General features: G+C 41.7%; 1 protein-coding gene across 1 annotated transcript; it reads right to left on the bottom strand.

Moving 5' to 3' along the window:
* Window positions 1–335: 335 nt before the first annotated feature.
* On the bottom strand, window positions 336–1,625 carry LOC138637877 (piggyBac transposable element-derived protein 4-like). Its single transcript, XM_069726809.1, has one exon. The coding sequence runs from the start codon at window positions 1,623–1,625 to the stop codon at window positions 336–338; it is 1,290 nt and encodes a 429-aa protein (XP_069582910.1).
* Window positions 1,626–12,894: the final 11,269 nt, after the last annotated feature.

Here is a 12,894-nt window from a genome sequence, read left to right as displayed (position 1 = left end):
TGGTCGCTGGAGAGCTGTCTCTGTGACAGCTCTCCAGCGACCAAACAGCGATGCTGCAGCGATCCGGATCGTTGTCGGTATCGCTGCAGCGTCGCTAAGTGTGACGGTACCTTTAGGCTTAGCTCTCCACTCACCAGTTCATTAGCCAATTGTTTTAGGTACATTCTTCTGCGCATTTGTTTAAGTTCATTACCGAGGTAAATTACTTGTGAGTTGATGCCACCCACATTCAGCATTGTAAAGAAGATTACCATCGGCCAGCGTTTGGTATTTTGACTTACATTGAAATTGCCACACATTTGGTCAGCAGTGTCAACGCCGCTTTTGGTCAAATTTTAAAAAGTTATGATTTCTGGTTTCCTTAGCTCCCCAGACTCTGGATCAATGGTGTAATCATTATGTAATGAAGAGACCAAAATCACATTTTTCCTCTCGCGTGGGATGTAAGAAACTAAAATCTTTCCATTACTGAACCCAAACATAGTGCTATACTGTTGTTTGCCTTTTGTATATAGAAAATCTGGCGGCAACTGCCTTTTGTTTTTTCTAACAGTTCCCACATATGACAGCTTTTTCGTTTTTAAAAAATCAATCAGATCAAAGTCAGTAAACCAGTTGTCAGCAGTGATATTTCGACCAGATCCAAACATTGGCTCAGCAATTCTCTTTACCACATCACTAGGCTTGTTGCTCACATTGAAAGGACCTGGTGGCTGTCTTCCACAATAAACTTCCATGTTCATAGTGTACATCATCCTTGCATCAACCATGGCAAAAATTTTAATTCCATATTTGTTTGGCTTCGATGGTATATATTGCCGAAAACCACATCTTCCACGGAAACCTGGAAGCATCTCATCAATAGTGAGGTTTTGCCCCGGGCAATAGCTTTTTTGACAATTCATAATAAATTGTTGAAATATGTCCCGAATTGGTGCAAGCCGGTCATAACCTTTTCGTTCTGTCCGGATACTTCGATCATCGAAACGGAGGCAACGGATCAGGACTTTGAATCGTTTCAGATTCATCACAAGGCTGAATTTTTCGATGCCATCACCGTCTGTCCCCCACAGCTCCTCCAAACTTTGCCTATTTGCTCTGAAAGCACCAGCTAGGTATAACAAGCCAATAAATGCCTTGAGTTCAATCACATCAGTGTTTTTGATGTCCCTCTCTCTGGAGAATTGCTCTTTGATTGTGTCAATATACTGGTTAGTGAACCGAACAATAGTTTCCAACATGCTATCTGTAATTAGATTACTCCAACATTCCACTGCAGTTTTAGCTTTTCTAGCACTTCCAATAACTCCAGGAAGGTGTGTAATAATATTGTGGGATTCTCTGCGCTGTTTGTTCTTGGGTGCCTTTTTGTTCCACTTTGTATTTTTATCTTTGCCCAAATAATAAGCTAGATCTGTGTCTGTTTCCTCTGTATCAGTGTCATCACCATCCTGCTCTGTTCCAGAATCAGTGTTACATTCTGCTACCTCATCTTCAGATGAAATGTCACTAGATTCCTCTAAATCCTCAGTTACTGCTGGTTCTTCCTCATCATCTTCCAACAAAAAAATCTTCATTTCTTCTAAATGAAGGGGTTTAGATGAATCATACTGTTTTCTGGCCATTGCAGCAGAAAATCTGAAGCAAGAGAGAAAGAGTATGTGTTAGGGCGCAATGTGCCTTAGAAGCCACCCTCCTTTTGTCTAAGAAAACAGTACTTATGTACACTAACTTAGCATTAATCCTTCATAAAACAAGCTAAATACACAATCGTGATGAATAAAAAAAGAAAATACTAACCTTTCAATTTGTGTTGAAATCAGGCGCAATGTGCCTGAGAAGCCAAAGTGTTGATATCTGCTCACTAGAAGGTCTGCTGAGTCACTGTGATATCAGGTTTCACAGAGCCTGTAGAGTCAGGAGATAACTAGGAGGGGTGGGGTTTTCTGATAAGTGGGCAACGAGAGAGAAGTGAAACTAATTACTTTGTGCCTGTCAGATCTATTGCGCCTGACGGAGGGTTAATGGGAGAGCCACAAAAAGCTTACTATGATTTAGCCTTATAGGACGCCAAAGAATATGCAAAATTTAAAATGAAAATTTTGCTGCCCTTGGGGGTGACAATGTCTGTCAGGGCACAACTGGTCCACCACTGGGCATATCAACCCTCTTGCTCCCAAAACCTGATGGAGAATGGAGATTCAGTAATGATTATCAAAGGATAAACAAAGTCTTCAAGTTCGAAGCATATCCGATGCCGGGTGTTGGTGAGCTGATCGAGAGACTTTGGCTGGCAAGGTACATAACAACCTCGGGTCTAACAAAGGGATATTGGCAATTCCAGATGTCACAAGGATCCAAGGAGAAGACAGCTTTTTCTATGCCTGGTGGTTGCTTCCAATATGTCTTTATGCCGTTCAGACTGCAGGGAGCTCTGGCCACCTTCCAAACTGTCATGGATCGGATCCTTGCACCCCATAAGAATTACAATGTTGCATACCTGGACAATATCATTATCTTCAGCCCAGATTGAGGAAGTCATATGTGAAAATGGGTCTGAAACCCGCTCATTGTGGAGCTGAGATCCATCCATAGTGGAGCTGAAACCCATCCAGAGCGGAGCTGAAATCCGTCCATGATGGAGATTAAACCTGCCAATAGTGGAGCTGAAACATGCCAAAGTGGAGCTGAAACTCGTTCACAGTGGAGCTGAAACCCGGCCATGGTCACTCTTTTTGCAAACCTGTAAGCTTAGATTCCCTCTCATATGGCAGTGGGAGACTTAAAACTAGAATCCATATCCAGGTCCCTTTACCACATCCGACAGCACATACAACTGCAGAGTCGCAGCAGCTTTTTTACCACTTCAACTCCTGCCCTAAAAGCAAATCGCAGCTTGCAGGTTTTGGTGAGTGGGAAAGGGTTAGAAAAGAGGGATTGCAAACATTATCTTTATGTACATACTGTATTGCTTTATCAATTAATTATAAGGTAAACATAATATCATAGCAAGAAATGGAAGAGTGCCACAGTCATGGTCACTGATTGAACAACTCAAATTTAGATTATCATTGCTCACCTCACCAATGAAAATCTGAGGTTGTGGGTTGTAATAATCACCTAGGCATGTTAACGACGCAACTATTCCAGGGTCTTATAGTAATTGTGGGTAGATGGCCATAGTGTGATGCCCCCTATTCACAATATACCAACCCCAGGGCTGGTAGTTCCACTGCTCCAGTACCAGGCTATGCCCACTGTCTCCCAATTTTAGGTTGGCCCACAGCTTTTGTATCTCCTGCCAGTATAGTCTTCAGCCACAGTCCATGCTACTCCAGACAACAGATTCCATGACCGTAGCACACGTTTCCGGTTGTGGTATTCGTGAAACAGTCCTTGGGATAGTTTCTCAAATGCATATGACAAATACCATAATGGCAGTATGTGCATCCAGCTCCAGCTGACAATAGTCCTTAGGATAGTTCTTCAAATCTAGATGACAGATACCACGACCGTAGCAAATGTATCCAGCTCCAACCGACAATAACAGTCCTTAGGATGGTTCCTCAAATCTAGATGACAAATACCATGACCGTAGCACATGTAACCATCTCCAGCTGGCAACGGTCCTTAGGATAGTTCCTCAAATCTAGATGACAGATACCACAACCATAGCACATATATCCAGCTCCAACTGAGAACAGCAGTCCTTAGGATAGTTCCTCAAATCTAGATGCCAGATACCACAACCGTAGCACATATAACCAGCTCCAGCTGGCAACAATAGTCCGTAGGATAGTTCCTCAAATCTAGATGCCAGATGCCACAACAGTAGCACATATATCCAGCTCAAGACAGCAACAACCCCTCCATTTCCTTGTCAGTGTCCTAAATACCCCAAGCTGCCCCTCCAGAATTAAGCCCAGTTTTCGACACCCCCCCCAAAGCTAACTGCATTGGTGGAGGTATTTTCATTGAGCTGAGCTCCACTACCCCCATCCACACAATGAAACTTGTGACTAGGAGAAAAATGGCTTAATTGAGGCCCCTGAGACACCGATAAGAGTAATGGAATGATTCCATTACCTTTACCATATGCAGACCTATAAATCTCTATGGTAACAGACAACAAACAAAGTTTATGTAGTCTGATCACAATTGATCTGTTCTCTACCTTTTCCTCACCTACCAATTGTATGTCTCTATGAAGTAGGAGACGGAAGGATTGGAGTATTTCTGCAGGATCAGACTGCATAGGATTTGTTTGTAGTCTGCTGCCATAGAGACACAGGTTTACACAGGAGCTGTAGACTCAAACAGCACTTACTGAGACACATTCATCCTAGTAGATAGTTTTTATTATATAGACAAATGCAAAAATAAGCAACGTCTGTAACTCTAATGCCAACGCCCCTGCATGCTTACCCTTCCTCCTCCATGCAGGGACACCAACAAACTCACCGCCCTGGCCTTGCGGTGAACTTACCAGGGGTGCGTGCTCCTCTGTTCTTTACCGGGCATTTACAAAATGACCCAACCAACAGCTGGGCAGCACCTTGTATAAATATCACCTTCCCTAGTAGGTAGGTGTGTGTACAACTGTATGTTGCCAGGTACCCTGTCCTAATCCATTGCAGTTACTTTGTTATCCTGAATCTGTTCCCGTATCCCTGTTTTGTGTGTGCATTATCCTGAAGCTGTTCCCATGGTACCTGTACTCTTAAACCGCACCAGCGGTACCCCAAACCCTGAATCCGCCCCGGAGGTGCCTGGACCCTGAAACCGCACCTGCAGCACCTGAACCATGAAGCTGCTCCCTCAGTATCTGAACTCTGGAACCGCACCTGTCCGAGCAGGCTCTGAATCCAGCCTTGTTTGTGACTCCGAATCTGGTCCGTGTCAAGGTACCTGCCCATTTGAAGTCAGTAGTTGCAGTACCAGTACCAGGGATTGCCTAGGAGTGGTACCTGGCAGCTACCGGCAGTTCATTCCTCACTCCATTACCAGGAGGTCCAGTAAAAAACAGGTAGCTGCTTAGCTATGCTCCTCCTAGGTAAGCCAAGCCCTGTGGCACAGTTGTGCCACGAACGACATGCACCACCTGTGAGCGTGACAACGTCCCATGACATGGCCTAATAGTGACATTGATCTGACATAGCTGGTGGCTTTTATTGAGCCAGTCGCACTATCTAAAGCCTATTAACACCTCTCATTTATGTAGCAAGAGATGCCATTAGATTGGCAGCAAGCAATAACATACATTTGTAGAAAATCATAGAAACCACATAATTTTCCACGTAATTGCACATTAAAAAATATTAAAACTATTTAAAATGGTACAATGAAACTACAAGTCACACAAATTATAACTTTTAGTCATAATAAATCGATATTAAGGCAATATCAAACTCAATCATAAAGATTGCTGTTAACGCAAGGACTAAATACCAGTTGATGTCAACTTTTTACATTACCTTTACTATATTAAAATGCTTGATATCAGCTGGTATTTAGCTCCCACCTACACAACTGTATTCATGATTCGAGCATTAGTTATCAGTTGACATTTCATTATTTCTTTTGATATTGTTTTATTTTGATTTACTGCGACATTGTATCATTATTACTACCACGATGGCAGGTGTTTTTTTTAAATATTTTTTGTTCCTATTTCACATCATACATTTCCACATGGGAGCCAGTGGCCTAAATCTTTGATCAAAACCATATTTAAAAATTTGAGATATAATTTTAGGTGCTTTTAATTTGTTTTCTCTTCGCATTTACAATGGAAAATAAATTGATGTTTTGGATCATTTTTGGAAGTGCTGTCTTTTTCTGATTTTTTTTCTTCGTCTTGGGTGAATGTTCTTAGTTACCAATACACGTTGATATGCACTACACTTATAATATTTTGTGTCACTCATCATTTTTTCAATTTATATTTTAAGTTTGCAAAATACGCCCCTCCATTTATATATGGTCCCTATTGACTGTGGTGCCAAAGGGGTCGAACAACGGAATCACATCTGATCCTAATTGGTGCAGCGGAAAATCACTTGTCAATCAAAGCATCATGCTAAACAAACAGCTGTCTGACTCTCCTTTAAAAAAAAAAAAAAACAAGAGGTCTAAAAACAAAATCATACTCAACCTAATGATCCCATATAAAAGGAAGAAATGAAACCACTGGGGATATTGGGAGGGACTGTGAATCAATTAAATGACTATAGAGCTGTTTTTAATTTTAGACCATTTTGGCAATGGTTTTAGGGCTGGACAGCCCCTTTAATGTTAATATGATTTGAAGTTGGTAAAATATTTGAAGGGTTTCTGAGGGATGTTATTCTGGATTATCTCAATGAGAATAACTGTTTAACTCCATATCAGCATGGGTTTATGAGAAATCGCTCCTGTCAAACCAATCTAATCAGTTTTTATGAAGAGGTAAGCTATAGGCTGGACCACGGTGAGTCATTGGACGTGGTATATCTCGATTTTTCCAAAGCGTTTGATACCGTGCCACACAAGAGGTTGGTACACAAAATGAGAATGCTTGGTCTGGGGGAAAATGTGTGTAAATGGGTTAGTAACTGGCTTAGTGATAGAAAGCAGAGGGTGGTTATAAATGGTATAGTCTCTAACTGGGTCGCTGTGACCAGTGGGGTACCGCAGGGGTCAGTATTGTGACCTGTTCTCTTCAACATATTCATTAATGATCTGGTAGAAGGTTTACACAGTAAAATATCGATATTTGCAGATGATACAAAACTATGTAAAGCAGTTAATACAAGAGAAGATAGTATTCTGCTACAGATGGATCTGGATAAGTTGGAAACTTGGTCTGAAAGGTGGCAGATGAGGTTTAACAATGATAAATGTAAGGTTATACACATGGGAAGAAGGAATCAATATCACCATTACACACTGAACGGGAAACCACTGGGTAAATCTGACAGGGAGAAGGACTTGGGGATCCTAGTTAATGATAAACTTACCTGGAGCAGCCAGTGCCAGGCAGCAGCTGCCAAGGCAAACAGGATCATGGGGTGCATTAAAAGAGGTCTGGATACACATGATGAGAACATTATACTGCCTCTGTACAAATCCCTAGTTAGACCGCACATGGAGTACTGTGTCCAGTTTTGGGCACCGGTGCTCAGGAAGGATATAATGGAACTAGAGAGAGTACAAAGGAGGGCAACAAAATTAATAAAGGGGATGGGAGAACTACAATACCCAGATAGATTAGTGAAATTAGGATTATTTACTCTAGAAAAAAGACGACTGAGGGGCGATCTAATAACCATGTATAAGTATATAAGGGGACAATACAAATATCTCGCTGAGGATCTGTTTATACCAAGGAAGGTGACGGGCACAAGGGGGCATTCTTTGCGTCTGGAGGAGAGAAGGTTTTTCCACCAACATTGAAGAGGATTCTTTACTGTTAGGGCAGTGAGAATCTGGAATTGCTTGCCTGAGGAGGTGGTGATGGCGAACTCAGTCGAGGGGTTCAAGAGAGGCCTGGATGTCTTCCTGGAGCAGAACAATATTGTATTATACAATTATTAGGTTCTGTAGAAGGACGTAGATCTGGGGATTTATTATGATGGAATATAGGTTGAACTGGATGGACAAATGTCTTTTTTCTGCCTTACTATGTTACTATGATTAGTATAATGGTTCATGTGAAAGACCTGCTTATTGCAATGTACTATTACGTTGCAGAAAGTGATTATCTTTAATCTTCCTAGAAAATGACAATCACAGGCAGTCAAGCAGACATGTGCATGTGACGGTATAAATAAAATATATGGCTAATGTTTTTCTATTTATTAGCTTTCTCAAAGACTTAACAATGGGGAATGTAAAAGTAATCTGCTCTAATCATCACTTCCACCATAGTGATCTTATTTGGAAGACCCGCCAGTGATTACAGATAGCAGCACAATATGCTGACGTTTCCCGTCTGTGTCCTCACCATACAGCAGCCCAGTGATTTCTATAGGTATGGAGAAGAGGCAAGGAAATGGAGTAATTATGTTCAATTTTTAATCAGACATCCAAAGGCATCTGCAGAGCAGCTCTGAGTAATCAGAATAGTAATGAATGACACACTGGGCGCCGAGGACAATAGACAATAAACTCAACCAGACAAGTACGATGAGGGCAGCTGCGCAGTCACCTCCATTGTGCCGCAACCTCCTGCAAGCAGAAGTGGCTGCCTCCAAAGTATCATTTGGAAAAGGATCTTCAGCAGAGAAGGAATATATATATCTCAGAATACAAAAACTATTTTATTTGTGCAATTTCCTGTAATCGTCGAGTTAAACGCACTCCTGGCTGTTAAAAAAAATAAAAAATCCACATGTGCTCCATTGAAGGGAAAGTAAGCGGAGGCTTTTTATTCAGAAGTGCGCTATGAAGTAGCATAAGTTCTAACCCCTATCGTGGGGCCTGCTGGAGAATTCTCCTACGCGAGAGATTGTGGCAAGGTTGATGTTGTCTTTGAGAGGCACAGAAGCAAACAGAGGTGACGAGGGTGACACTTAAGTTGCGCGCTACTTACCTTGGAAGTTTTCAAACCAATTCTGCAGTAATTTTTAGAAACAAGAAATTGCTGAAAGAGTCAATGTGAGTAATGTCAAAATACAATACACAGATATTTCAAGAATATTTGGAAATTACTTTTTTTTCCCCTTTTTTCAGGAAGAGCGACACTCCTTGAGCTGTGTCTGGTTATTTTAGCTTGGCCACATTAGGCTGTGTGCCCCCGATAAGTTTTTGGTGAGTGTTTGGCATTATGTATTTTCGCTGCATCAAAAACGTAGCAACCTTCAGCTTCAACAAAGTGGATGGGATTTAACGAGATCTCATGCCCATTACTTTTTTTTTCTCAGTGTAAAATGACTTGTGGTGCGTGTTTCAAATTTGCAACATGCCAATTTCTCTTACAGATACACTGAGTTTATATGCTGGTTTTCCACATAGAATTGCATTAGATGAAGAAAATCTGCAGGAAAAAAAAAGAATTTAGTGCGTTTCCAAAGTGGAAAGTATCAAACACAAAGCAATTGTCATGATTCTACCCCTAAGTGTGTCTGGGATGCAGTTACTGACAGTTCGGCAGTCCAATCAGGTACAGAGTAGTGCTGAAGCTGTCAGTACTTTGATTGACAGCTCGGCCATCCAATCTGATGCAGGGGTGTGCTGAACTGTCAGTGTGTTAATTGACAACTCAACTATCTAACCTGAGATTGCAAGGTGTTGGCTGTCTCCAAGTGTTCATTATTCCAGGTGATTGCCATGCTACTTATCTGAGCTGTTTCTCCCAGACCTCTGCCAGATGTACATTCTGCAAGTGAAGTTTGTGCTTCCTACGCCTTGAGTTCTCTATGCTTGATCTTTTTTTGCCTGACCTTGGACTTTATTCTGACCATCAGACTGTTTAATCCCTTCTGGTCTGATCCGTTATCCTCCTTGTATTTTGACATTGGAACATTACCTGACCACACTTTTGTCTGTTCCTTCTATTTATGATGTACCCTCCTGTCTTCTGACCTTGGACTACTTCAATATCCTGACTCATGGCTTGGCCGTGAGAAGTGACTAGCATCACAGCAGTTTTATTTAAGGCATGACATTCAAAAAAGAGGCAAAAGCTGCACCGTCAAAAATGTGATAAAACAGCATCTAAAGAAATACAATAAAAAGCAAATAACCCAATTTACCTAGTAGGTGTAGAAATGCTGCAAAAATTCTACATCAATAACTCACCAAAAGCTTATCGTTGTAACATAACGTTACAGGAAATGAACTAAGTTGCAATACTAGAAACAGCATTTGGACAAGGAAGGTACTATTTCTAAAAATAAATAGGACAAAATGGGAATAGTTAGCTAATTGAGATGAGACGATAGGCCAGTCTAAAGAAATGTGTTTTTACAGAATGCTTAAAACTGTTGCTATTGGCAGTTAACCGAATTGTCCGGGGTAGTGCATTTCAGAGAATTGGCGCAGTGCTCAAAAAGTCTTGGCGGTGGCAGTGGAATATTGATATTAGTTTAAGTTCATTAGTGATATGGATGGCATGTGAACGGTGGTAGACAGAGAATATGAACATATAGGGTGGTGTAGAACTGTAGAGAGCTTTGTGGATGAGAGTGACAAGTTTATATTGGACTGTAGCTGATGTGCAACCAGTGCAATGACTGGCACATGGAAGGGGCATCAGTGTAGGTGTTGAACAGGAATAAGATCCTGGCTCCTTCATTCAGGATGAATTGGAAAAGGGAGTGTTAGTAAGTGGGAGACCGATCAGTAGAGAGTTGCACTAGGCCAGATGAGAATGAATGAAGAACAGTTAGAGCTTTTGCAGTTTTTTTTTAGGTGCAGGTGACATGAGAGAACAAGTGATCGAATGTAGGGAGTAAAAGAAAATCTGAGTCAAATATAACCCCAAAGACAGCAGGTGTACTGCTGGAGAGTAATGGAAGAGCCACAAGAAAATGACAATTTTAGGTTTAGCTAGGGTTAGTAGACAGAGGAGACACAAGAAGTTCAGTTTATGACAAATTCACTCTTAGATAGAGGGAGAGCATGATATTAGTAACATCAGAAAGACAATCACTTGTATTTTGTAGTAATGCAGTGGTAATATCAGGAGAAGATGTATATTATTGGGTGTCATCAGCATATAGATGATACCGAAAACCAAATTTACTGAATGTTTGTCCAATAGCAGCGATGTACAGTGCCTACAAGTAGTATTCAACCCCCTGCAGATTTAGCAGGTTTAATAAGATGCAAATAAGTTAGAGCCTTCAAACTTCAAACAAGAGCAGGATTTATTAACAGATGCATAAATCTTACAAACCAAAAAGTTTTGTTGCTCACTTAAATTTTTATAAATTTTAAACATAAAAGTGTGGGTCAATTATTATTCAACCCCTAGGTTTAATATTTTGTGGAATAGCCTTTGTTTGCAATTACAGCTAATAATCGTCTTTATAAGACCAGATCAGGCCGGCACAGGTCTCTGGAGTTATCTTGGCCCACTCCTCCATGCAGATCTTTGGGTGTCTCATGTGGACTTTAATCTTGAGCTCCTTCCACAAGTTTTCAATTGGGTTAATGTCAGGAGACTGACTAGGCCACTGCAACACCTTGATTTTTTGCCTCTTGAACCAGGCCTTGGTTTTCTTGGCTGTGTGCTTTGGGTCGTTGTCTTGTTGGAAGATGAAATGACGACCCATCTTAAGATCCTTGATGGAGGAGCGGAGGTTCTTGGCCAAAATCTCCAGGTAGGCCGTGCTATCCATCTTCCCATGGATGCGGACCAGATGGGCAGGCCCCTTGGCTGAGAAACAGCCCCACAGCATGATGCTGCCACCACCATGCTTGACTGTAGGGATGGTATTCTTGGGGTCGTATGCAGTGCCATCCAGTCTCCAACGTCACGTGTGTGGTTGGCACCAAAGATCTCGATCTTGGTCTCATCAGACCAGAGAACCTTGAACCAGTCAGTCTCAGAGTCCTCCAAGTGATCATGAGCAAACTGTAGACGAGCCTTGACATGACACTTTGAAAGTAAAGGTACCTTACGGGCTCGTCTGGAACGGAGACCATTGCGGTGGAGTACATTACTTATGGTATTGACTGAAACCAATGTCCCCACTGTCATGAGATCTTCCCAGAGCTCCTTCCTTGCTGTCCTTGGGTTAGCCTTGACTCTTCGGACAAGCCTGGCCTCGGCACGGGAGGAAACTTTCAAAGGCTGTCCAGGCCGTGGAAGGCTAACAGTAGTTCCATAAGCCTTCCACTTCCGGATGATGCTCCCAACAGTGGAGACAGGTAGGCCCAACTCCTTGGAAAGGGTTTTGTACCCCTTGCCAGCCTTGTGACCCTCCACGATCTTGTCTCTGATGGCCTTGGAATGCTCCTTTGTCTTTCCCATGTTGACCATATATGAGTGCTGTTCACAAGTTTGGGGAGGGTCTTAAATAGTCAGAAAAGGCTGGAAAAAGAGATAATTAATCCAAACATGTGAAGCTCATTGTTCTTTGTGCCTGAACTACTTCTTAATACTTTAGGGGAACCTAACAGAATTCTGGTGGGTTGAGGGGTTGAATAATAAATGACCCTCTGAAAAGACTTTTCACAATTTAAAAAAAAATAAACAAAGAAATAACATTCTTTTTTGCTGCAGTGTATTTCACACTTCCAGGTTGATCTACAGTCCAAATGTCACAATGCCAAGTTAATTCCGAATGTGTAAACCTGCTAAATCTGCAGGGGATTGAATACTACTTGTAGGCACTGTATATAGAAAAAGGAGGGGGCCTTGGACTGAACCCTGAGGTTAGGGGAAAAGGAAAGGAGCCAGCAAAAGATACAGTGAAGGAGAAGTCACAGAGGTAGGAGTAGAACCCAGAGAATAACCTTGAGGCCGATAGAGCAGAGCATAGTGAGGAGGAGCTGGTGATTCACAGTGTCAAATGCTGCAGAGAAAATCAGCAGAGAGTAGTGACTATTAGATTTCACAGCTAGTAGATCATTAGAGACTTTAGTGAGGGCATTTTATGTAGCATGTAAAGAGTGGAAATCGGATTGTAAAGGGTCAAAAAGAATGTTTTCTGAGAGATAGCGAATTATACTGGAGTGGACCAAAAGTTCCAACAGTTAAGAGATGAAGGGAAGATTAGAGGCAGCTCTGTAGTTAGCAGTGCAGTTCTGGTCGACGGATGGTTTTTAAGTAATGGGTGCATGCTGGCATGTTTCAAGGCTAAGGGAAAGATACCGAATGAGAAAGAGAGGTTAACTATTTTAGTTAGGTAAGTGGTGACAGCAGGTGAAAAGGACTGAAGGACATGTAAGGGAATAGTTTCATTG

This window comes from Ranitomeya imitator, chromosome 5, assembly GCF_032444005.1.
Source record: "Ranitomeya imitator isolate aRanImi1 chromosome 5, aRanImi1.pri, whole genome shotgun sequence".
Classification (NCBI taxonomy): domain Eukaryota; kingdom Metazoa; phylum Chordata; class Amphibia; order Anura; family Dendrobatidae; genus Ranitomeya; species Ranitomeya imitator.
Note: the sequence above shows the minus strand (reverse complement) of the source record. Positions and strands in the feature narration are given on the sequence as shown.